This window comes from Uloborus diversus, chromosome 7 (genome assembly GCF_026930045.1).
Source record: "Uloborus diversus isolate 005 chromosome 7, Udiv.v.3.1, whole genome shotgun sequence".
Taxonomy (NCBI): domain Eukaryota; kingdom Metazoa; phylum Arthropoda; class Arachnida; order Araneae; family Uloboridae; genus Uloborus; species Uloborus diversus.
In genome coordinates, this window is record NC_072737.1 from 102,190,473 (window position 1) to 102,218,277 (window position 27,805).

At 32.1% G+C, this 27,805-nt stretch overlaps 1 protein-coding gene across 1 annotated transcript in view; it reads left to right on the forward strand.

The window, feature by feature from the left end:
- Window positions 1–27,805, forward strand: part of LOC129226819 (POU domain, class 6, transcription factor 1-like) — a 51,407-nt gene continuing 23,602 nt past the window's right edge. The window contains exons 1-7 of the mRNA XM_054861446.1: window positions 1–59; window positions 7,783–7,923; window positions 16,061–16,090; window positions 21,029–21,230; window positions 24,191–24,513; window positions 25,965–26,058; window positions 27,090–27,257. Of these exons, the coding sequence (XP_054717421.1) occupies window positions 7,804–7,923; window positions 16,061–16,090; window positions 21,029–21,230; window positions 24,191–24,513; window positions 25,965–26,058; window positions 27,090–27,257 (937 nt within the window). The 5' untranslated portion in view covers window positions 1–59; window positions 7,783–7,803. The remainder of the gene's footprint in view (window positions 60–7,782; window positions 7,924–16,060; window positions 16,091–21,028; window positions 21,231–24,190; window positions 24,514–25,964; window positions 26,059–27,089; window positions 27,258–27,805) is intronic.

The window sequence follows — 27,805 nt, forward strand, 5'->3', positions numbered from 1 at the left end:
GTTTAAACTGATGGACATCTTTTTCATCGGAAATCTTACGTTCCCTCATCTTCCATCGAGTAACGTAAGCTTTATTTATTTCTTAACCGTTCAAAAAATGTAAAGATGATGTGGTTAGCATAATTTATAATTTTTATATGAAATGTTGTTTATTTCGAGTAATATGCTTGATAGTGATGGTGGAAAGGCCGGCTGCCAGCTGATAGGTTGATTTGTGCTAGATAGTCCTTGTTCAAGATAATATTATTGTAATTAGTGATGCAGTGATGCTAAATTATCGGACGATTTTATAGATGTGCTTATAGACTGTGTTTCCCGCGTTTTCGCTGTTGATCAAAAGTCGTCTTGACATGTGCTTCATGTTTCCGTTATTTGCATAATTTATTGTTTGATGTTCTCGCAACTTACAAATATACTTATTTGCATATGCAAATTGAAATAAATTGTGATAAGTTATAATTTTTTGCTTGTTATGATGTTAACTTAATGTTTACATCACAGCGGTAACATGTTAATTGAATATTATCATTTGATTATCGGGTCCTACAATGAGTTAAATAGAAAAGGAATTCTAGTAACGGCTTCGGGCAATCGATTGCTTTTTTTTCCATTCCTCGTTGTTTCCAAGATCGCCATTTGGTGCTGTCTTCGACGCTTTTTCTATTTTCTCTGTTGGAAAAAAAAACATGATATTGACATTTCTTGGTTCCTTTTGTATTGGTTATTTTTTTTGCGTATTAGGCACCATATATTTTTAATGCTTTTTCAACGTTTTAATAATGAGTTTCTTCATCAGTAACAATCAGTAACAGTCTCTAAAATATTTTTTTTAAATCAAATTAATGTTAAACTATATAATTCATGAAAATATCTTTCTTTTTTGTGTTTTTCAGAAGCAATTAAGCTTGAAGGAGTTCAACAAATATTTTTTTTTATTAATGTGTGCTCAGTTATTTCTCCTTAACATTGATTGAGACGTAGATTTTGAAATTAAATGTTGAAATTAATCTTAGCTTAGCATATTTTAGAGCCAATGGTTAAATTAACTTTTTCCCTTTAAGTAACTTTTGTTCTTTCGTTGAACTAACTCAAGGATATTTTGTTTTCTTCTTTTGTTTCAAGCAAGGAATTTGTTTGAAAAATGCTGAAAGAAGAAAGTTTGGAGCTTTCCGCTTGCTCAGAAATATATATGCATAAAACTATGTTTAATATTCACTCTTGTTATTTCCAACATTCTATGGCTTTGTTTTTGTATAAAATGTTTATTTTGAGTAGAAATAGATTGTCAACAGACCATTATAACAGTTTTAATAAAAAAATTAAGTTAAAAAGTGGAAGTTCTTGTACTGATTTCTTATGGGATAAGTTCAAGTCAATGTAAGTAAAATGGTCATTTACTTTTCTTTTGAATATAAATTGTATGTCAGAAACATTCTTTGTCAATAATTTTGCAGTTTTTGTGTCAAATTGTTTTCTTATTCCTTTTTCCATTCTCCTTTGCGATTTTTTTTTTTTTTTTTGGAAGCTTTGTCATTATTTACATAGGTACAAATTCAGAATAAATTAACAGACTGATATGAATGTTGTAGCTTTGAATTTTTATCCATGCGAAAAAAAATTACATTTAATAGAACTTATTAACTACCTAGAAAGCAAAAGTTATTGCCACAAAATTGCAATAAGGCATACACATCAGCAAAGAATATGTTACAGTACTCTATTCACACTTTCTGGAGATTAGAGCCATTCCACCGTCACATGCGGGACAAATATACGCTTAAATTTCATTAATATTTCATCATATCTCTTAATATTTTAATGAAATAGGGGTTAGCATTTTTTTAAAATCTTTACATTGCATACAAAGATACTCCTGACACAATTATATTTTTATTAAACAATTTTGTTATTTGAAATAAAATTTATTTACATGCGTCACGTGCGGGACATCCAAAATCAACCTCTGGTAACTTGCTTATGAATAACCTAATATTTTTGCTCTATTAATACAGCAATGACAAAACAAACTGTAGATTTTGAAAGCTATGGTTCCAACGTAAAGGAAACATATCTCATTAGTTTAAAAATAATTATTTAAACCATTGAAACGAAATATGTTTTAGTCCATTCCTTTGAAAATGGTCATTTTGTCCCGCACGTGACAGTTCCTATATTTAAAAAAAATGATATAATTCTTGAAGAAAGTTTTTGCTTAAGAAGTCACACATGCGTTTGTGATTTCTTAAGCAACAAAATTTTGTCCATCATCCTTTTAAATTATTATTTCTTATGAAATATATGAAGTGTCACGTGCGGGACAAAATTACCGTTTTCCGTAGAATGGCCCATTATCACAACATTGACTGTCAAGGTTTATGCAGTATAATTATAACATTTCAAAGTAATAGCTCTGTTATGAAAAGATGGAGGGATGAGCTGGAGGATGAACCTGAACACTTCATTCTATAATAGGATCAGCGAGAACATGCTAGCAAATGAGTTTTTACTGTTTGCTGCTGATAAGATCTTACAAATTCAAGTGTTCTGTCTCTGTTGTTCCAGTCTATCCACCATCTCTCCTGGGTCAAGCTTTAGGCTGATTTTAAACTATTGCATACACCTTGTCATTACGGTGCCTACACATTGATACCAGCTTTTTCTTTAAGTATTTTGACCAGGGTTGGGTTTCTAAAGGAGAAACATCGCTTCCAGGACAGTGCTTTAAAAAAAACTGAAAGAAATAGAATGACACACATTAAATGAACATATAGTAGGCCCTCGTTTTAGGGGGGGGGGGTTATGTTCATAGATCTTTAAAAGGGATAGATAGGCCTTTCCTCCTACAGCGCAGCGTATTTCGCCCGGAGAAAGTGGGGTCATCATGATTCTGCCAAGAATCACGTGATCAAGGGACATCATGTCTCCCTCTTCTCGGGCAGCAGTGATATAACAATGCGAAGCGTCGTTAAAAGTCTAGGATTGTCTGAAGATTTTCATTACACTTATGCGAGAAATCTCTATATGTGTGAATCTGAGATTTTCTAGCGAAAGAGGGTTTAATGAATGCAATGCTGGTGCCAATTTTATTAAAAAATAAAGGCATAGTGGACTTTCTGAGTAACAGAAATCTTTCTTTCTGCTAAAGGCAAAAAAAGTCCCCTGCAGAGTCGAAATTAAGAATATTTTAAGCAATTTATTGTAGATGCTGGGCATTATATTAAATCACTAAAAACAAGCGATGGAAAATTAGTTATAGTATGTCCTCGAAAAACTGGATTTTAAAGTTTCCTAATTTCTATGAAAAGTGTGCTGGAAACATATGAAAAGTATGTAGGTGCCCAAATTCCAGTTCTAAACTGCATAATGACTTATAAGCTTACTCAGGATCACTTTGAAACTTTTTTCAGTGCGATGAGGTTGTGAGGGGGGATTCAACAATAATCGTCGGACAATTTCGAAGTGCGAAAAAAAGATTATTCTTTCATACGAAAATTAAGGAGTTCAGTTCTTTAAATTGCGCTGATTTTGACAACCTTCAAATGCTAAGATTAAATTTGAAGTATAATAAAAATGCTTTGAAAGAAAGCCTTTTCTTCCGATTCCTTTGACGACAATTTGGAAAATTCAGAAATCATCTCAATTAACATGACGCAGTATATTAAAGATGCTTCTGACTACGCTGGATTTTTTGTCCGGCAAGTGCACTCTGTTGTTAACTGCGACGACTGCAACGCAGTCTTCCTACAATAAACCAAAAAGTAGGCATAATAAAATTTAAGAATTTTGAGACATTCAAGTATGATAACTTATTGCAAGATTGCAACCATTGAAATATGTACATTTGTGAAGAACAACTGAGCGAGAATGTGAAAACGTTTTGGGAGTAAAACATAAAAATATAATGTTACTCATGAAGCCACAAGAGTTATGAGAAAAATTTCTTATTCCGTTTTTCTAAGTTTAAATAAGCATATGTTGGAAACAGAAGCAGCAGATTTTCTCGTTAACAAGTTTATAAAATTAATCGTTACTAAATATTGAAGCTTTAGAATGTATCGCGCAGTCAATTCAAACAATGAAAATAATTCACAAAGAGCAATAAGTAGGAAAGTGACAAAATTAATATTGTTGAGGGACAATAATCACTAGTTTTCTTCACCCTCGAGTTTAAATTGTCAAAATTATCATATCCTGTAGGACGAAAAAGAAAAGAAAAATTGGGGAGGGGGCGGAAATCAAATGACCATTCAAGTAGTTTATAATTGCAAATGAATTTATTTTCTGAGTACTTTAAAAAAAAAAAAACTGAAGTTGCTTAAAAATCAGGAATAAACCAAAGTTATTTGTTTGGCTAATAGAGTGTTGGTGCGAAACGCATGCGAATCTTAGAATATTATTTAATTGAGTTAATTGATATTCGATACTATTTACATTTGTATTTCTAATTGGTTTATGGTTTTAGATAGGGTTTTATGTTAAATTGTTGCACTGGCTTCAAAAGTTGTGGGAAAAAGCACGCATTGAAACCATTTATCTGTATTTGAAAAATTTGATTGAAATAAAAGAAAATTTATAAGGTCAATTTTTGTTCAAGATTTTTGAAGACGTCTATCTCTACTCAGTATTTAAAGCACTTGAAAAAAAAAGTTTAAATAGCTTGTGCGCCTGCTTCAAAAGTTATGATTGGGAAAATATCTAATGGACCATTCCATGAAAAAGCTGTCATTTTGTCCCGCATTTCATTAAAAAGTAATAACTTAAAAAGTAACAAAGGACATTTTTCGCAAAAGTACAACAAATACATTTGCGATTTCTTAATGAAAAAAAAAATTGCTACCTTTTTTAATTATTACTTTTAGTGAAAAATATGAGGTGTTACGTGAGGGACAGAGTGTTCCCTTTTTCTTTAATAATGGGTTAAATGCTTTAATTTAACCCATGCTTAAAGGGGAGTATAACCCATGCTTAAAGCATTTAACCCATTGGTTAAATGCTTTAATTTCCCTTAATTGTGCAAATGATCGCGGCGCAAAGTGATTCTCTTCGATAGGGGAAACAGTTTCTTGTGAAAGGTGTCCCTTGATCACGTGATGTCCAACGGGGGATGTTGACGCCCGCTCTGAGGAGAAAGGTGGGGAGAAGGCACATCTATTCTATTTTAAGATCTATGGTTATGTTCCACGGAAATGCCCCGTAAATTGAGACCTAATACTAGTGTTAAAATAGTGGTTAGATTCGTTAGATAAAAAAAACTACTACTTCATTCTAGTGATGACTAATTATATAGTAAGTTTAATGTGTACTTATATCGAATTTTATGCACAACATGCAAAAAGAAAACAGAAATTAATTTTGTGTTCTATTTATTAAGTGAAGCTGACTATGATAGTCTTTTGGCATTCATTAAGAATTTTTCTCTAATTCTTTGCAGAGCATTAACCCATATGATCACTTGCGTCATTTCCATGATAGAATCTTCCTTCACTAACAAATCAGAAACGTCATTTTTATTGTCTAGGAATGGCTCAAAATTTTCAATGTGAATGTGTTTGGTTGTGCATCACTGATGTCGGTATCCTTGTTGGTTTTGTCCTCCTTTGTCACTCCTAAAATCTCTTCTACCAGTGAGTTCTGAACTGTGTGAGTTTAATATTTTTATTTCTGGAAAAAGCTCTAAAACCAATCCCATAAAATGTCTCCCATGGCCAAAGCTTGACTATTAGCATGCCAAAATGCAGTTGATTAGGCGTAATCTGCAATTTTTAAGAGTTTGGATTTTGAAAGAGGGGAAAATTTTATCTGTTTGCATTGTCGCATCCGCATAAAACCGAAACTCATCCGCTTAAAATAAAATAAAGGTGTCACATCTTAAACTGTGTAAAATAAACCCGCATAAAACTAGCGTCTACTGTATATTAAAATTTTAAATTAAATGTTTCATTAATTGATGTTATTGACATAATTCTGCCCTGTATATAGGTGCATTAACAGTTTTTGTGAGATAAGTAGCACTTAATACTTTGGTGCACAAGGAAAATTTATTAAAGCTTGCATTATCGAAGTTAGTGTTTTTATGACGGTTATTGAACATAAAAAAAATACTGAATCAAAACACAATAATTAGAATATAAATATAATAAATTTCTGAAAACATTTTTTTGTGCGCAAAATTTTCCATTTTTTTCCTGAATGAAAACAAACTTCTTGAATGAAAATAAACTCCTTTGGGGGAAAAAAACTTTTATTCCTGGAAAAAAAAACCATCCCCCCCCCCCCAACAGTTCTCTTCTCTAATTATGTGTATAATGTCCTGCCATTTTGTGTGCTTAATTTGAGTAATGAGTCCCTCCCAAACCAGAAAGTAAATTGTCCTTGATTCCTGCATGTTTAGAAGACAGTTAATGGCAAGAAACTGAATGAGTGTCTTTTTGCAGTGACAACCAGTTTTTTTTTTTTTTTTTTTTTTAATAGCAATGGCAGAAGTTCTGATGATGACAATGAATTATGCTTTGAGCACTCTTTCAGTTAAAAACTTGTTTTGAGAATTTTTTTAATATGTTTATTAATGTATGAAGTCGCAATCATTTAGTGATTAAACAAAATTTTTAACAATCATTTTCATCTTTTTGCAATACCTTAAAATATCTGTTGCAGGATATTCACTGTTCATACTTCCAGTGGCGAATTTAGCTCCATGCCGTCCCTGGGTAGATTTGAAACCTGCCACCCCTTTCCCACTGAAAGAATCAAAAATACGCGAAAAAGTGTTCCCGAAATTTAAACTGTCAAGCTTATGAAGAAATGATGTTTCACATTCAGGGATGGGAAGTCACTGCGAGCTCACAAAAAATTCCTTATTTGGTAAATTTTTCTGACAATTCTAAAAATTTGGAGATAATATTGTAACATATAACGTTTCTTCTGATTAGATTCTTCTCATTTCCGCATTTGAAAACTGCCCATTTGAAAAAAGTATATCACATTAAAAAAATTTTTGAAGACTCATTTTTGTTCTTTGATTTTTAATTTAGTATATTTCCTTTATTTAAAATCATTCAGCTTTTTTCGCTCGTCAAGCATTTTCATTTGCCTCCAAGACTAAATGTTAACAGAAAACAATTATTAAATATTAATAACGTAAAAAAGAAATAAACATCAATTACTCAAGAAACCAGTTCTGAATAAACTTTACTATATAGCACTAAAAGTCTTCGTCAAACTCCAATTGTCGCGACTTCTGGTCAAACGCAACAATACTTTCTGAAATCGGCACTCGCTTTTCGTCTTCACTTACTGTTTTACGCTGATCAATTACCATGATTGAAATACGGTTGATTTTTGTAAGATGTGTGAAAGTAATCTTTATTAAATTACAAGAAAAAATTGTCTCTGAAAAAAGAATGCTAATATTAAACTTTCAAGAATAAAAAAAATGTGTGGTTGAAACAAAATTTGCTGCCCCTGAAAATTTTGCCGCTCTAGACAGCTGCCTACTCTGCCTATTGGGAAATAGGGCCCTGAATACTTCATGTACGAAGAGCGAAGACCCTCCGAAATGTTGGCCCTTATGTCCAGAATATTAAAACTAGAAATTTAGCTTCTTCCTTTTGATCCTATCTATGTTTTCTTTTAAAACTGTTTATTTGAGTATATTTCATCGAGAATGTTATGTGCTTTGCGTAAACATGTCATTACCTTCATTACTGCTGTGTGATGTAGCTTTTTCTAACTTTGCATGCTTGTATACTTTCAAACATAAACCTTATAGAGTCATCTTTCTAGATGTTATTCTCATGAGAAAGAATGGAATCAGAGGAGAGTTGTGATGGGCTAGTTGAAGTTATACCATCAAATGGAAATGCAACTAACTTAGTCACCAATGGTAATGTCTCTATATCACCACGGAATCTGAAGACAGAACAGGTATGAGATCAATTTCTTCTTAAAATTTTATCCGGCTGAAACAGAAATGGGGAACTTTTTTACCTCTGGAGGTTACATTTAAATTAAGCAGTAATGAAAGAGGCCGGATAAGTTAATAAACTTATAGTTACAACTTTTGTGTAGTTATTATAATTTTTATATTGTTATATCAATTTTCTGTTGGAAGTAAGGATATTGTTGCCTCAGAACTACAGTAAGATATCTTAGTGTTATTTCTGGGATTAGCTATCTTACTGTTGCTCTGAGGTGACAATGTAGTCATATTAGAAAAAAAAAAAAAATTATGTTATTTACTATTTCACATAAGAAGTAATGAAAAGTTTACATGTTTAAATATCACTTCAAATGAAAATCATAAAGTAGAATTAGTTTTAATCATTTCTTTTCAAGTATTTATAAAATTACATTATAAAAAAAGTAATTAGAAAAAAGAAATACTATTGTGTTACATTATGCTATTAAATTCATTAGGCTACCTTTGGGATGAAAATTCGACTCAAAAATAAGGAAAAAGGTCTTATACCAGTCAAAAAGCTTCAAAATTTGAGTCATGGAGACCTCAGAGCCGTAGGTTCCCCAGCTCTGGTCTCTAATATAACCTTTTATTTTTTGATATAGTGTTAGGAAATTTGAACAAATCTGTCGAAATTAAATACTTGCTGTTTTTTCTGGGGTATGAAGTAGTGATATTCCAGATATCTGTATCCGCGGATATTCGAGGGAAAATAAAGATCTGTATCCGTATCCGTTACTTTTTTGACAGATCATTTCTATTTCAAAAGTTTTTAAATATTTGAATAAAAGACTCTTAAATTCCGTTTAAATTAGGTCTTATTCCCTATTGAAATTATAAAGTATCATTTCAGAAGCCAATCTATCCCCTCCCCCCCTTTTTGCAAAAAGGAAGGGGAAATACATTTTAAAAGTGTGTATCAGTGTGTCTTTTTGTGGAGCTCCTAAACAGATGAACCGATTTTGATAGTTCATTTTTCGTTCAAAAGAGGACTTGATTAAAAGTGTTCTTAGCTTGTCCTCATTTTTGTAGAACTTTAATTACCCGAGATATTAATTAAAAACCGATTTAACGTTTTTGACAATTATAGTAGTAAAATTTTACCCGTATGTTAAAAAATGTTGGCCCTAATTGAGAGAACAAAGTTTTCTGCCTTTGATATTTATTTGAAACTTCCAACTTATATACAGTAGGAGCTATAATCTTGTTAAGTAAATTTTAACTGCAATTCTAAGCTTTATACGAGTGATTGGTAGCGATTTCATAGTTGGAAGATAAGGGGGAAAAGCTCAATGATTTAAAATTTTTACATGCTGTCAGTTCATATTTGTTAACAAATGTGTGTTCTGACCCGCGAAATTCATCTTAATATGAGGTGGGCTCTCTGGGACATGTTTTTTTTTTTTTTTTTAATTTTTATTTTAATATTAGTTTTTGTTATTGATTTGGGGTTTCTGTTATTCTTCATTTTTGTTTTTCTCGGCATCCTTCAAAAAAAGTGAGACTAAATTCTCTATTAACTGTTTGTAAAGGTGTTCCCGGCTCTGTATTTCGTCGGTCGGAGAAGTTCGGTGGAATGGATCAGTGCTGCATTTATGCTGAAATAAAATGGGAAAAATTATTTCTAGCCTGTCCAGTAGCAGCTTTACACTCTTGCTCCTGTATCCTACATCTACCGAGTAAACTAGAAATAATTTTTCACATTCCATCTAAGCATTAATGCAGCGCTGACCCATTCCTTCCGACTCTCCCTCAATTTTGTCGGAGATTTCTTTAGAGCAAATCATAGTCTTGATTATATTTTTGCTGCAGTAGACATTTTTTGAAGAAACTACCATTATTCTGATGGGAATACCTTCCGTAACAAATTTTACACTTGGATAGTTGGATTGGGTAAAAAAAATATTTGAGATCCGTATCCGCGGATCTACTTTTTTAACGATCCGGCACACCACTAGTATAAAGTCGACCCCCTCCTCCGGCACAGTTAATGTATAAAGGTTGCCCAAATGTAAACTGGACTAGTGCGATAATGTCAGAATGAATGATCGATTACAGCGTTAATGCACAAATATATAAAGGGTGGTATGAGGTATGCAATGCATCTCAGATGCTATTCAGCAATGAAACTTTAGTAGAGTAAATTGTACAAAAGGAAAGTCGTGCGATCCATGGATGTGTCCAGATCAGAACAACGCAAGGTAGTAAGGTTTCTGGTTGTGGAAGGTGAGCATAATGCGGACATCTATTGGCGATTGGTAGCAGTGTATGGCGACCACTGTTTTTTTTTGTACAGCTGCAAACAAGTGGTGTAAAGGTTTTCGAGAAGGGCAGCAAACGACATCGGATCTGCGAGACGGGGCCTTTCAAACATCCCGATCACCAATTATTCTATTGCCTTCGTTAATGAAATGATACGAGCTAATCGAAAAATTAAGACCTGTGAAATCAGTTACGAACTCGACCTGATTAACCCATTAATGCCGGTTTCGAAAAAAACAAACTGTGATAATTTTATTAGTATTTATTTATTTTATGTCTAGTAAGTGCATTATATACAAATTTAGTTTTTCCCGTTAAATTTTCTATTTTTATTTTTATGGTAGATTTTTCTACCAACCGGCGTTTGTATGGTGTGAGCATTTTGTTTGCAAATTTTACATTTATTGTTTGATTGCAATAATTGCATTGATTACCACTTATAATTATTTATAATTGTAGAATATTACTTACACTTACATAAAAGAGTTTTCTAATTACAATTTCATTTATTTCAAAAGAAAAAAGAAATGTGTTCATTTTGTAAAATAAAATTTTATGAAATATGAACTTGAAAAAATCAATACTAAAAATGTAGTAAAATTTCGAATTGAATATATTTGTAACCGAATATTTATGCATCACAATCTTCTCGGAATGAATAGCGAATCTTCTTTTCAAAAAGTCTGGAACAATCGCCATTCTTTTACAGCACTTTGCAGAAATTGCCCCCCCCCCCCCTAAAAAAAAGTGACCTCCACATTTTTTTTTTTTTTTTTGCAACAATTTCTAATACCGTATTCTTCTACGGATCAAAAAGGTCTATCCGACAGATGCACTTGCTATGTGTTTCAATAACTACGATATTGGAATAATAAAATTATTTTTCTCAAAAGCATCTCATTTACTGCTTGATTCACATCATGTCCTGAATACTTTATTGCTTGTAATTGCTACTGCAGTACTGCCGTTCCATTTTACAGCATCATCTTTATTGCAGCATTACCACATGCTGTTCTTGGTTGATTGTGTGTGTATTTCTTCATTTCATTTCTTGAACCCAATGGAACATACATTTGTATACTCTTTCAATGTATAAGTTGAAAGAATATCATTTAGCACAGGAATAAAAGTAAAAAATTGCCCATAATGGCATGCGTTTCCTCTGGTACTTAGGTTCTTATTATTTTTCCATACTGTACCAATATACTATACAAATACTATACCAATACTAATATTTTATGCTATACCAATTCATCTAGGTGACGCAATATGGTACCGAAAAAAATAAAAGTCCGTATTACGAGAATAACACCCACAGCTTATATTCAAATCTAATTGAATTTCCTCTTATCAGCTTTTTGTGTCCATGACGTCCATAATAAATTAACAACACTACTAAAATACTTAAAAAATCTTTTAAAAATATCACTTATTTGTACAAATTTTAGATTAAACACTTCATTTGCCCGAAGCAAGACAGTGACTACATATTCGCCGGTTGGTACAATTTTCTACCATTGAAAGTAAAAGAGAATTCATAACACGAAACAAAGATAAAAACAACGTTTTAAAAGTATATCTGAATGAAATACACTGTTACAATTATGGTACAATTTTTAAACCTTTTTGAAATTACTAAAATACATGCAAAACTTGCATTTTACTTTTTGACGGAAGACGAATGCTTTTGGAGTTATGATTTATTCAAGTTTTAAGCCTACTGTTACGACCGTTTTTAACAAAGATACAGTAAACATATTTTTTTCCCTTTTTGTGATTATTTACTATGTAAAATGTACAGCTATTGGGGAGATAGCATCATGTGAGGACGAATTATAATTTTTTTCCCGGTTGGTATATTTTTGTACCAACCGGCATGAATGGGTTAAGGGAACAGATCACACTATCATCCACAAACATCTGCGGTTCAATACCCTAACAGGTACCCTAAACAAATTCCTTTAGAAAGTTTTGGAGCCCCCCCCCCCACACACACACACACCGTATGGTATGGACTTGTCACCCTGTGACTTCCACATGTTTGTGCCACTTAGAGCATTACAAAGGAAATGTTTCCATCCGGACAATAAAGTGAAGGAAGCATGCAGGACTTTCTCAGGAATCTGCTCCGATCTTTCTACAGCAAAGGCTTCGATCTACTACCCCAAGGCTGGAACTTCTGTTTCAACGCGATTTTTTTTTTTTTTACATTGAAATTTTAATTTTTATTCATCTTGTCCACTTTTCATTTGGGCAACCCTTATATAATTACTGCTTAATAAAGTAACATTTGAAGAATATTTTGTGAAATTTTCAGTAATTTTTATGAAAAAATGAGCCATTGACTGACTCTCCATGGACATGCAAGACAAAAAAAAAGTTCCTTGCTGTGTTCCTCTTAACTTATCACTGGATCGTCATACGAAGTCAAAAACCCAGAATGATTTCATTATTTATTAACTTTCTGCTGGTAGCAACATTAAATTTGTTTCCTTTTATTAATTAATTACTTTTCTTACAGCACTTCAAAGTCAAATTACTGGTTTTTCCCTAAAAAATTTAAAACTTTGCTCTTTCAAAATTTTGTTAAAATTTTTTAAATAGTAAATATTGACATTATTAGCTGCAGAAAATCATTAACTAATAAAATCAGTTATGGGTTTTGATTTCAGATGGTCCAGTAATTAGTTATGAGGGGCACTGAATGCCCCTTAAAACTGAGGGTGCTATGAAACTTTTTTTTTTTTTTTGTCTTTAGATGTCCGAGGAAAGTTGATTCAGATTCAGTACATCGGCATTATATAAAATAGTATTTTATACTTAATTCAACAAACAAAAATTTTAAAATTGCAGACTAGTATAATTTTGAATTTTTTTCCTGTGATAAAAATCGTTTTTGCATTTAGTTACAACTTTAAGCAGTTTTTTTTTTTTTTTTTGTTCCTAATGATGCAAGATGCATCTGGAGCTGGACAATCACATGTCAAGCTTTACACAAAAACTTTTATCTAACTTATACAGTATTTTTTTTCACCTGAATTTTTTTTGAAAAAATGATGGGCAAGTAAAGTTAGATTAGTTCTATTTCATAATAGCTCAGTTATTCTAAAAATCACAAAATGTGCCAAAACAAAATAAGAGCATTGGGAAAACCTTGAATTACGGAAGGAAATGAAAGTCAGGGAAAAGTTAAGAAAAATAATGAATCATTGAAATATAATTACTTATCAATCCTTTCATTTGAGGGATGAAGCTGCCATGCCATTTGAGCTAAAAATGCACTTACTTCGCCATAATGCATGGAAAAAGCAATTTTCCTCAAAGTCGTGCCATTCTTGCGCCAATTTATATGCAGCGAACGCTGTGTAACTGAATCAGTCGCTTTATTGAATCAAATCTTCAAACAAGGAACAAATTGCAGCTGTAAGCATTAAAAATCTGCCTCACATTCAAACCAAACAAGCTGCTCAAATGAATCAAGCATATGTGACTGATCAGTGATCATTTTCTGAAAACACGAGCCGCATCAGTGTAGGATTTTTTTTCTTTGCCTTCTTTGTTTTTTTTTAAATAAGGAAAGGAAGAGGCGACATGATGTTGCACATTTTTACTGACAGTTTTCTCAGGAAAAGTCGAAACAAAACCTAGAATGGAGAACGACATGGTGTCGACAGGACTTCTGCAATCTAGGCTTTGTCACCAGTAGCACTAACATTGGAGTAACGATATGTAAATTGTAAGGATTATGGATTGTTTTATGACATTGAAGAAAAGAGTGTTTAAATTAATTAGAGCATAATTTTAGCAATCAACAGCAGATACAGCTTTCAAAACAGACAAGTTAAAATTTAAATTTTGTAATTGCTTTTTCCTATTGTTTTAAGATATTCTTTAAATAATCAAGGAATGAATATTCTGAGTAAGTGGCATACTTTTAATGAAATTGTATCTTGTTTGATCAAAAATTAAATACAGCGAAGCATTTTTTATATGTTTTTGAAGGGACCACAGTAGACTCTCATTTTGCGTGGGGGTTACGTTCCACGGAAATGCCGCCTAAATTGAAACCGCATAAACTGAGACCTAATACTTATGTTAAAATAGGGGTTTGGTTCCGTAGATAACAAAATACTTCATTTTAGCGATGACTAATTGTATTATAAGTTTTAATGTGTACTTAGATCGACTTTTATGCACAACATGCATAAAGAAAACATAAATTAATTTTGTGTTCAGTTTATGAAGAGGAGCTGGCTATGATAGTCTTTTAACAGTCATTAAGAATTTTCCTCTGTAATTCTTTGCAGACCATTAACACATCCATGATCACTTGCGTCATTTCCATGAACTAGAATCATCCTTCACTAACAAATCAGAAACATTATTTCTATTCTCCAGGAATGGCTCAAAATTTTCAATGAATGTTTTTGGTTGTGCGTCACCGACATCGGTATCTGTGTTGATTTTTGCCTCCTTCGTACCTAAAAGCTCTTCTTTTAGTGAGTTTAATAACTTTACTTCTGGAAAGAGCTCTGAAACCAATTGCATAAAATGTCTCCATTGGCCCAAGCTTGATTATTAGCACGCCAAAATGCAGTTGATTACGCGTGATCTGCAATCTTTAGGAGTTTGGATTTTGAAAGAGGGGAAAATTTTATCTGTTTGCATTGCTGCATCTGCATAAAACAAACTCATCGCGTAAAATGAAAAAAAGGAGTCAAATCTTAAACCGTGTAAAATAAACCTGCATAAAACAAGTATCTACTGTATATAAAAAAGTGTACAAATGAAAAAATGAATAATAGGTATGCATTAATACAGTGAAACCTGTGTATAACGATACTGTCTATAACGATAACCTGTCTATAACTTTTTTTGGTCCCAGCAAAATGTCAGCATGAATAATCAAACTGTCTATAACGATAACCTGTCTATTACAATATTTTTTTTAGGTCCCAACAGTATCGTTGTAGACAGGTTTTACTGTATGTAATCTGTAGAGACCAATTTTAAAAACGTATCAAATGTGCTTCACTGTAATATTTTCTTAAATTGCCTGTAGAATTCCAAATTTTGAAAAAATAAGAAATTCCTTTTGCTTCATTGGATCAGCATCTTGAATCAAAACTTTGAAACAAACAAATGATTCAAATAAGCAGCGAACACTACTTCCTATCTTGTCATTGAGTCTTCTATCATGATTTAGAACAAATCTAACTCATTATTTCAATGATAAATTAAGCTAAACATTGTTAAGTTTCATCTCCATGGCTTTACATGTTCAGAAAAATTGCACATTTTGATTATTAGGATACCTACTGTGTGTCAACTTGAGATGTATAGGAAGATTAGTTAAATTAAATAAGAAAGTACTAGAATATAAATTTTCGACAACAAAGGGAATGACAAGAAAAATGTTATGCATTTTTCATATGGTAATATGGTTCATTAGATTAATTTTCCATCCCCTCTCAAGAGGGGCAAATGACAAGTGTTGGGAAAACTTGTACATCTTGACAGTCTGCTACCCAAAATATTTCATACTGCATCCTTGCTGCTATAATGTTAATGTATATTGTTTTAATATTTACATTAAAAATTTCAGACCGAAAAAATGATCCTTACATTTTTATTCTAAATCTATACATTATGTATTTATACTCTTTTTTAGAAGGTGAAATTCTTTGTAATGCACAGTTTTGCTTCTAAACTTTAACTACTTTAGTAATCTTTATGTTGAATAAAATTAGTTTTTATAGGTAACCATTTAAATATTGTTTTGAATCTTTTATTGATTTTTTCTTTCAAATTGATTTTATTAAATGTATTTCATTATTTCAGGTATTTCAACAATGTGGTGATTACCAGCATGTAAGTCTGTTGCTTTTATTTATTCAGTGTCATGTGTAGGCTGTTTTAGTTTTTCTATGACTGTAATTAGCGGAAGTTTTAATGGAAACGTATATTCTCAAGGATGTTTCTACCATGCGATGGAAAGCCCACTGCCCGAAAAACTGGGACTTTGTTATAACTTATCTTCAGTTCTTCTTTTTTCAAGGTTATGTCCCCCCCCCCTCTACAAAGCAAGGGCCTCTTTTTGTATGGCTTGTATTTTTTCTCTTTTTTTTTTAAAGTAGAAGTGATTGAATGATTTGAGTTAATATTAAAGTAGAAGAGTGCTGCAGATTACGAATGGAATGGTTCTATAGGTGCGCTGTACTAAAAATTAATGGACTACTCACTAATTTATGTACCGCTGCATTTGGCAAAAAGGGGGAATGCCCCTAAAGTACGCCGAGAAGGCAACTTGAAGAGAAATAAAAGCCATGATTAAAAAAAGAAGGGGGGGGGGGAAATCCAGTAAAACTTAAAATTTGGCACTGAGCCACCTTTACTACAGGGAAACATACGGTCAGGGTTGCCACGCACCTGGAAAATATGGAAAACCTGGAATTGTCAGGGAAAATGAATCACCTAAAATGGTCAGGGAATAGTCAGGGAAAGTCACAAATTTTTGGAATTTCTGGAAATGTCGGGGAATTCCTTCCCAATTTTTGCATCTGATGGGTGAAACTGATGCGTAAAAAAGTGAAAGTGCGCAAAATGTTGCATTCCAGGTAAGCAAATTTTCCTGATAGTTGAGAGGAAGAAAATCCAAGTCAAAAATTGCATAGTATGTTTGAGATTTCAGTCCTTATGCATCCTTCAAAATTTTCCATTATTTCAATGGTTGGAAGTTATTTTAGTTAATTCTGCATTAGAATGATTTTATTTATTTATTTTTGCAAACTTTAACTGTTATTGAGTTAATTAGCAGTTACATCTTCTTTAAAAAAAATGAGCATTTAATTTTTTAATTCTTTATTTGCTTTTTAAAGCTAAGGATTTGTAAAACATCTTTTTAAAGTAAAAATTTAAGTCCATTTTAGATGAATAGTGTAGAAATTTTCTATATTCTTATGTATTAATAGTATACATTTTAAATTGAATCATCATTGCAGAGAATATTTAGCATACATTTTTATGTTTGAAACAGAATGAACTATGATTTTTATGGATCCTTGCTTGCCAAAGAAAGATGTTACTTTTTTATCCCTTTATCACAATGGTGATAATTTTTTCACATGTTTTTTTTTTTAAGCATCAATGTTTTTTTTAAAATGAAGTCAGTTAAAGATGTTACACCACTTGTTGAGAGTTCAGTATAAACAACTGCATGTTGGTCAAAAATTTGAAAGAAAAGTGTTGTAACATTATGGACTGATGGACTGTTGTTATTTATGCTGCAAGGAGGGAGGGAGACTTAAATGAGATTTCTTACAATATGTTCAGTCATGCTAGAATGGTCCCTAGCACATATCTTGCAATAGGAAAAGTTTGCAAAGTAAGAAAAAGAATTTTTAAAAAAACTAGGAAAAAGTTTTGAGTAAAATAAAATTTTTGCATTGAAAGGGAAACAAACTTTTGCACAACACAATTGCAGAGATTTAAAAATAAAAGTATTAATTGGAAATATCTAGTCTTTCAAAGCATTTGTAATTAAATTTTAAGTTTGTCTTAACCTAACCCAAATTTTGATAACAATTATTGATAATGTTTTAAAGCATTATTTGGTTAATAAAATAGGTTTATTTACAGTGTAAATTATATTTTATAGATGTTAAATAACATAAGTTGACATTCATTATCCTGGAATTTTTTCTGAAATCCACTGGAAAACCTGGAAATGTCAGGGAATTTCATTCTTGAACTTCTGTGGCAACCCTGCATACGTGTTTGCAGGTCTTCAGAAATTGGGGGTACCACTGTACCAGGAGATTGAATTTACATTTAGAAAGGCTCCCACACTTGCTCGCTTAAGGAAAATTTTCAAATATTGTGAGTAAAAAAGCATTTTTAAAGCGTATGAGATAAGAAATTAATGAACCTAAAAATGTAAAATTTTAGCATTAACTTTCATTTCTATGTGCTAATGAGGGTACCACGGTACCCCCCCCCTCCCCCCGTGCATACGCCTATGCAGGGAAATCTTTCATTTCCTTAGGAAAATTTAATGCATACAATATTCTTAAAAATAAAAAAAATCTTCCTTCCATGAAATATTCAATATCTTGTTACGTCTCCTTGTACAATTCAACATTTCTTTTCCTCTCTATCCAAAAAGGTTTTTTCTCGTGTTAAAAAGATGTTTGTTAGATGAAATCTTCAAGCCTGTTAAATTTTCATTAACAAATAGCGGTGGCGGCTCGTGCCTTGAAAAAGTGAGTGGGCTAGATCAGGAATAACTCCCCCCCCCCCCCAGTTTTTGAAAAAAAATTTTTTTAACTTTCGTAGTTTTTTTTTTTCTTTATGTTAAATTAATAAAATTATACCCATTTTAAACAGGACAAGCTACAAAATACCTAAACTACTATGAGTAAATCATGAAAGATTTTAATCTTACGTTTATGTTCACCATGATTGCTGGCAGGGTGGTGCATTTTCAACCCCCCGACTTTTACAAATAAAATTTAATTAATCAGATAGGGAAAAGCTACAAAATACATCACGAAAATGATCAGTCTCACGTTTATATCCAGTACGCTTTCCTGCGCGTCAGTACGTCTCCCTTGCAACACCGGTAAGGGGCTGCAAGGAAGGTATTGCCACCCCCTGGCTTATCAAAATAAATAAATAAATTTTAAAAAGCAATATTAATCTAATATTTATAGTAGTAACATTATTTTTAATCTTTTAGAAACAATAAAATTTGAATGAGTAAAATTAATTTTATTCTAAGCAAGACCAAATTACAAAAGTTCAAAAATACTGTGATCAGAGAAATATGTAAAATTTAAATTCATTAACTTCATCAAAGATGAAAATGCATCTTAGTATTCGCTTTAAAATAAATAAAATAAAAACAGATAAACTAAATTTAAAAAAACTTGTAAAAAAATCCTCAGCGATTCCCATGCGAGTGTACTCATCTGCATATGAATCTGATCTCTCTGGCCAGATTCAGAATTTTTATACAGACAAAGAAAAAAAAAATTTTTTTTTTCAAATTATTGATAACTTGTCACATTTTTTTTTAAAACTACATATGCAGTACTTTAAAATAAGTAATAATTTCTGTGTAACAATGGGAAAACATTTTTTGAATAAAAAAAATAATCGTGTAATGATATATGCACGTACGTACATCCTACAACACAACAGTGGCGCAGCTGGAAAATAATTTTTAGGGGGGGGGGGGCACAATAGGAAAAAAATTTCATCAATTTGATTGATTTGATCAAATCTCTCAATTTTGAAACTTGTTATTTTAAAAATGCAATTTTAGACTGTCTTTGGTGATGTAAGGGGAAAGAACAGTACAAGGGGGGGCTCCGCAGGAAATTGTAGAAATCCAAGCCTTAAGCAGCAGTTTATAGATCATATTTATTGATGTTAGGGCAAGGGGTCTCCCAAATCTTTTTTTTTTTTTTTTTTTTTTTGAAAAATAAAAAGAAATCAATTTCTTTTTCCCCTGCCAATTTTTTGAAATTGCAGTTTCAAAAACGTAATTGTAGACAAACTTTGAAGATTTTTACGGGAAGGCGTTCTGGAGCTTTCCCCTGGATTTTGTTTCAAAATTGAAGCCCTAAAAACTTAGCACAATATTCTATGATGTTATAAGGAGGGGTTCAGAGACTATCCTACTTAAATATTTTTAAAAGCGGCTGTTTAAAAAACCTATTTTTTCATGATATTAAAGAGAGGCGGTTTGGTTGCATTTGCCCGAATATTTTCTGAAAATTAAGTCATAAAAACGTGATTGTAGAACCATATTTGGTAACATTAGGGACAGCAATCTTTCAAAATTGAATCTCCAAAAACGCAATTTTAAGCAATTTTCGAACAGTTTTAAGCAATGTTGTGTGGTAAACGTTGACTTTCCCTGGAAATTTTGCAAAATTGAAGATCTGGAAATGAAATTAGAGATGTTTCGTAATGTTTTTGGCGGGAGGGGAATTTGGAGGAGAGAGACTTTTATCTTCAGACGAACTTGAAAACAGAAGGAAAAATAGGGCAGGGGGACAGGTAACTAGCTGACCAATTTAGCTGTAACTACTGACAATTTTTAATTCAAAGATTTTTTTTTTAAAGAAAAGTTAAGAAAGGAGCAAGAAGGCGTCTTCCTTTACTGTATGGTGTTTATTTTACATATCCTGAATCATGTAAGAACATGCAAGCTATGTAAAATAAACAGCATGCATGCAGGGTAGCGGTCTCGGCGAATCCTGCTGTAAATATCGAGTTTCAATGTGTTATAGTTGAGGGGAAAAAAACAGATAATCCATGGCAGCATATCTAATTCGCACCTCATTAATTTTACACTTTTTTAGCTGATAATCCACGGATTATAAGCAAGAAAGTACGGTACAATTCTTTTTTTTTTTTTTAATTTTAAGCACGTACGCACAAAAAAAAAGAAAAATAAATAAAAAGTTATAAATTATTGTCTAAAAAAGTGAGGCTGCCCTCCCTGGCCCCTCCCACGAGCCATTACTGGAAAACAGTAATACTATATTGAAATGTTAACATTCAATATAGTAATTTAACATTTATTTTGGTATTGTGAAAAATAATTGGAATATAAAAATCTACTTTTTACTTTGTGAGAAAGGCTTTTTGCACTTTTATAAAGTCATTTTGTAAGTCACATTCGCAATCAAATTACGATTATTACAATATTTTGGAAAATATATTCCTTTACAGTAGGTTTAAAACAAATTTGTATTATGAAATGCAGTAAAGAAAAAACAGTTTCTTGTTTACTCATAGGAAGGTCTAATAACTGGCTCCTCGATTCCTCCCAACATGGTTCCCATGGCTACGACTGCTGTCTTGAATCAAAATGGTCAGCTTCAAGCAGGCATGGTGGCCATGTCAGATCATAATATGGGTGAACAACTAGTGGTCGTTCAAAACATGAATGGTGCCACAAATATGGAGGAGTCAAATGCCAAAGCAATGATTAGTGCTGGTAAGTGATCATTGATTCTTAATACAGTCAAGCCTCCCAATAGCCGACACCGTCAGGACCAAAGTTTTTTTTTAATTAACGGGGAGTGTCCGCTATTGGGGAGTCTGAATTTACAATGACATTTTACTTTTGTATTTTAAATCTACAGTTTTTAGTTCTAAATGAGTAGTGCGAATATAAGTGAACTTACCCAATAAGTAATTAATCAACTGAATCTTTCTAGAAAATGAAATAGGAAGGTATTTGTAAATTGTTTCCCCTAGCTGAACAAAATCAGTCAGTCAATGTCATTGATTTTCAGCACCTTTTTTGTTTCAGGTGGTAGCAAAGTGTAGCCGAATCGGCTACTTTTCATTTAATCTGGCAATACTGTGTCGATTCCTCATCAGCGTTAGGAGGTTAAGGACACGGTGCCGACGCTCGTCCTTCAAAATGTAGTGGGGGGATACCGTTAAGGCTGCACAAGAGTTTTTTTTTAATGAATTCCTCTCCCATGCACACTGATAAATCAACTTACTGAGAAAAAGGAGAAACATTTTTTTCTTCTGTTTTTTGCTGGAATTTCGTGTATGAAATGGAAAAAAAACTTCCATAAGCTTCGACTTAAAAGACTCGTTTTCGGAATAAAATGAGGTTACTCTTGTCGGTACTGGTTAGTCCCAGAACATCGTAAAGGGGTAGAAAAAATGCTTGCCACAAAAGCAGTGCTGAGCAAAATTTTACCAGACACAGAAAATTAAAACAAAACTCGGCTGATATACTGTCTGCTAACGTTAGTGTCTGCTACCGAGGAGTGAAACATATTACATCTCGAGGGTCTGGGGATTCAGAAACTGTCCGCTATCTGGGAGTGTCCGTTAAGGGAGGTTTGACTGGTACTTACCCATAAAGCAAAATATCTTGCCTCAGCATTGCATAAAGGTTGACATGCAAGAAAAATCATCTTGCATTAATGCTGCCTCAATATTGTTATGTTACTCCATTTATGCTGTCAGCAGGCTGCTACAATATTGACTGACAAGGTGTATGCAGCATAATATCAGGAAAATATCAAGGTAGGCTGCTTTTGTAATGTTGCATACGTATTGATATGACAGGATAATATCAAGATGTTTTCATAGCAGCATGAAATCAAGGTCTAGGCAAGATGATCTTGTTTTTGTAATCTTGCATACGTATTGATATGACAGGATAATATCAAGATGTTGTCATGACAGCATGAAATCAAGGTCTAGGCAAGATGATCTTGCTTTTGTAATATTGCATAGGTATTGATATGACAGGAAAATGTCAGGATACATTGACATGACAGTATGAAATCAGCACGTTTGCAAGGTGTTTTATCTATTTATTTATATTATTTTCACTTTAAACTCGAGAATTAAATTTTATTCTTTAATTATTTCTGTTATTCTTCAAGATAGTTTTCTAGCCTAAGAATATTTCCTTAAAGCTGACATCTGATCGGAAATTAATATAAAGGTATTGATAGTACTTGCAATTTAATTTAAAAAATGAAAGTTTCTTCGTTTTGCGTAATACTTGACTTATTTTTTAAATTCATGCTTCTAATTGTATTATAAAGACTTACAATGCCTAGTTAGGAATAATTACGGAAGTTTTTATAGCACATTTAAGAGTAAAGAGAGCAAAATAATAAGTAAATAAATACAATAAAGTACATTTCCAAATGGATGTCAGCATTGAAAATATCCCATGGACAAAGCATATAAATTTATCTTAAAGAATAAAATAAATAACCATTGAATAAAATTAATCTTAATTGTGAGATTGAAGTGATAATACGAAATTCTGGGCTTCATGTTCTTTGTTTCAAAGTCTAGGGACGAAAAAAGTTATTTTCGGCCATTTCTAACATTGATCGCACATCGTCTGCAATATGACTTGTTTAGTACTATATTAATAAACAAATGCAGTTATCAGTCATTCATAAGTTATTCCTAAAACAATAATATTCCACACTAATAACTAAGCAACCAACGTAATGAAGCCTAAAACTGCAACGCCACGTGCTGCTCCTCTGAACCAACTGAATCGAAGGTCGAAGGAGGAAGATGTGCCAGGAATGCAAGGGACACTGGGTAGAAAGAACTGTGCGCATGCGCAAGTATCAACGAAGGTCCACCTGTTCTATTGTGTATTAATTACCTTGACGGCGACAGCATGAAATCAGTATCATCTTGACGGCGTCAACATGTATGCAATGTTGTTATTGTAAGGTAATATCAATATTTATATTTTAAGATGAATGCAATGTTGCATCCGTGTTGTTATTGTAATATTGCTTTTTAATCTTTATGCAAGCTTTATGCAGTATGAAACACGTCAATATTGACGCCGTCAGTATAATATCAAGATCTGTCAAGGTTGATGCAAGAAATTTTTCTAGTAGGGTATATACTTTTAAAACTAATTATACTTATAAACTAAACTACTAAAGCTAATTATACTAATTAATTTTACTAATTATATGCTTTTCTCTTTTATTCTGACATTTTCCACGTTTAATTCGAGTAAAAATGGATGCATGATTTAAAATTATATCTCTATGAAAAGTAAAAGCAGTAATTTAGTACAATATTTCAAGAAAGATTAATTAAAATGATTCTTCAAAAACTCAAAAAAGCCTTTTTTTGAACCCTGGTTAAAACTTACGATAAATTCTTTTTAGTTCTTTTGTTTTTAGAATGTAGATCCTTTTCCCTAGGGAAAGACTGAAAGTCATCATCGAGCTGTTTCATCTTTTCTGTTTTCACAGAAATTAAATTTATATTAATCGTAGTTCGTCTATTGAAACTGTCTTCATATGTCTACTGACATATTGCAGTATTGAATTCATTACTGAACATTTTTCAAGTCTTAGTACAGTATTAAGTACTATATGATTTGTATGAGTAATTGTTGAAATGTTTTTACAATATTATTTTGTCCTCATACAGCTTCTTTGCCAAGTTCCATTCAAATGACCAAGTTCAACAATACTGTTACAAATGCTGGCATGCTGCCTCAAATGACTAATACCGGTCAAATGCTTGCTCCAACACAGTTGGCTGGAATGATGAGTCTTGCGGGTTTACCTCAGGTTACAACATTACCACCGGGATTAAATGGAATTCCAGGTCTAAATGTCATGAATCAACTTGCTGGCCAACCCCAAATAGTCCAACAACAAGCACTCAATGGTGTTCCAACTTCTCAATTCCAAGGATCTTGTCCTCAGGGTATGGTTACTGTTAATGGACATCCTGGTGCAATTCAGCAGGTATTACATTGTAACACATTGTACTTCTAAGTTGTAAATTTCATTAATTTCACCAGACTTAAGTTACGACCAGAGTTAAGTTGCATATTATATTGTTTCTCTCTCTCTCTCTTATTAAGCAGGTTTCTGCAAATTTAATACTTCAGAATTGTGAAATTACACTTTTAATTTGTTCCGCTATGTAAGGTAACAAAGAGAAATATGGGAATTAAACTAAGTAAGTGCTTTAATACCTGCACCAATAAAAGATAAGGAACAGTTTTTAAGTTTTAAATACACTTAGGAGGAATGGAGTCACATTCATATAACTGCTTATTTTCCATGTATTCCATTAATGAAATTTTATTCAAAATAGATGCATCAGAACATTTTGAAAAATGGGGGGGGGGGGATTGTTTAGCATTTTTGCTTAGTACGCTTTTTATTGCCTATTGTTTAGAAATAATGAAAAAAAAATTTAAAAACCAATAGCAGGAGTTTTAAGCAGTGACTTACAAAAAAGAAGCTATTTCAAGGGGCTTTAGACTAACCTTAAGGAGGGAGGCATTTTAGTAAATGTAATTAAGGAAATAACTTTTCAAACCTTCAGTGCCAAGTTCAATTTTATTTTGCTGCTTTAACATGATAAAGAAAACAATCTTCAGTACAAAAATCAAAAATTAACCAAAAATAAAATCTGTATGTGCCAATATTATTTTGTTGCATTTCTGGGAGAACATACTATTTAAAAATAAAAGCATAGAGCTTAAAGTCTGCACCGACAATGTTTCGGAATTGAAGTTCTAAAAACGCAAGTGTTGCCCATCTTTGATGACATTAAGGGAAGAAATAGGACTTGAAACTCCCTTCAGGAAATTCTTTAAAAAGGACTTTAAGACAATCTTATTTAGTGATGTTGAAGGTCTTCCCCCAGGAAATTTTGCAAAATCTTAATTGTAAAGACAGGAATGTAGGCCATGTCAAGTAGTGCTTGGGGGGGGGGGGGGGAGGCTGTTCAGGGATTTTCCTCTGGTATTTTTTTGAAACTGAAGTTCCAAAAAAAAAGCAATTTTAGAAGACCTGTGATGATGCTAGGAGAAAGGGACTTCGAAACATTCTCCCGGTAATTATTACACAGAATTCAATTAATCGATAAACTTATGCTGTAGTTTTTAAAGATAGATTATATTAGACAAATAGAAGCAAATCTATTATGTAGCTTGGGTTTAAAGGAGTGCTTTTTGAAATTTCATAAATTATTTATGAATAAGCTTGTAAAGTTAATATTTTTTATGAAATTTCAATTTTTTAGACAATTTTCAAAAAGAATTACACATAGGTGTAGAATTTGCTACTGAGCCCAATGTTGTGTACAGTTTTTATTATTATTATTTATTTATTTATTTATTTATTTATATTTTAAATATGTATTTGAAGTAGTTGTGTGATGTTTGTTATTTATTTAATTTTAGCAACAAGTCAATGGCACACAACAGTTTGTATTGGCAGCAGGACAACCTATGCAAGGTATTCAAGGAGCTCAACTATTAATACCTACATCATCAGGTTTGCACCTGATTTATTGGAAGTACTATGGTTTTTATCACATTGTTACACAGTTATCACTCAAAAAAAAAAAAAAAAAAAGTGCTTCAAATGCAGATAAGAAAAGGACCTTGTCTTATATGGCAGTCAACTGGTCGGCACGAGTCATTTTTTATTGTCTTGACTTATGGGGAAACATGGCATTCTTTTGTTATGTGTTTTAGCCAAGGATAGTTGTCTCTGACCCTGTTGTGTTGAAAAAAAAACATAACTATTTCTCATAAATGAAACACTCACTTAATTCAGTTTTAGTTTTCAAAAGATGACATTAACGCACTTAAATTATATTTTTGTAACTTAACAGGAAGATTATAATATTTTAGTGGTCCCTATTTAACCACTTTTATAAAGTTGCAAACCCTTTTCACGTTTTCAAGGACTGTAAACTGCTCCTAACTCTGCTTTTATATCCTACATTTTTAGGCTATTTAAAATAATCCAATTGAATCCCCCCCCCTCTCCATAATATATTGGATTAATTACAGCTTTAAACCTGCTCTCCATTCTAGTGCAAATGGATCATCTTCATATCTCTTAAGTGAAATTAATTTTATACTTTTAAATAAAAAAATTTTGATTACATTTAAAACTAATGTACCTGTACCAATTGCATATGATTGAGTTTATTTATTTATCTCCTCCCCAATATGCCAGTGTCATATATTACTTGATATTAGAAATTTTAATTTTAAAAAAGTTTAATTTTCTAACCAAACTTTAAATATTGCTTGATCAGTAGAAAATATTTAAGTGCTCAAGTTAGTTACATGCCGTTTAAGATAAAATTTAAGCTAAAAGTGTAAGATGCCTTAAAGTTTTAACATTTGATATGTGTCAACAATTCTTTTGCAAAAAAAAAAAAATCATGTGTTGAAATTTTCATATTTATTCAAGTAATGAAATTGTAATACCTAATCAGAAACATTACAAGATTTTCTTCTAATTGATGGTGAGCATTCAAAAGTAATTATACAGGATATTTTTCCCTTCAGGTGTTGCTGCTCAACAAGTGATAACCATTCCTGTTTCTCAACTGGCTGGAAATCAAATAGTTCAACTTGTTACCCCCAATGGGCAGCTTTTCACAACCACAATGGCTAATCTACAAGCTCTTACTCAACCTGTTCCTATGCCTGGTGTACAGACATCAAATAATCCTGGTACAAGATTTTTTTCTCCTATACTTTTTTTTTTTTTTTTGTTAATGAGTTCATCTCTTTATATTGAAAAAAAAAACAGTAAGATCAAAGAAGAATTCCAGGAGACCCCACAGTACTTACAACCTTGAAATTTTGTGCAAAATTACTTCAAGCCCCTGTAGTTTGCACCTGGGGTTTGGTTTTTTAATTTTGAATTAGTTTTTTTGTAATTATTTTTTAAGCTCAAATTTTGCTTAAATTGCCTATTAAAGGGGTGAAAATTACTTGCACATTAATATTATATATTGTTGATAGAATTTTCCGCATTCTACGCAACTTGTTTCAATGCTCTAACTTAATTATAGCGGGAGTTATTTGCGTTTTTAGCTTGAATTTTTTTATGCTTAGCTGAAATTTTGTATATATTGTTGATGGAATTTTCCGCATTCTACTCAATTTGTTTCATTGCTCTAACTTAATTATAGCGGGAGTTATTTGCGTTTTAACTTGAATTTTTTTAAGCTTTACTGAAATTTTGGCACTACTTTCTTCATTAAATCTATCAGTAA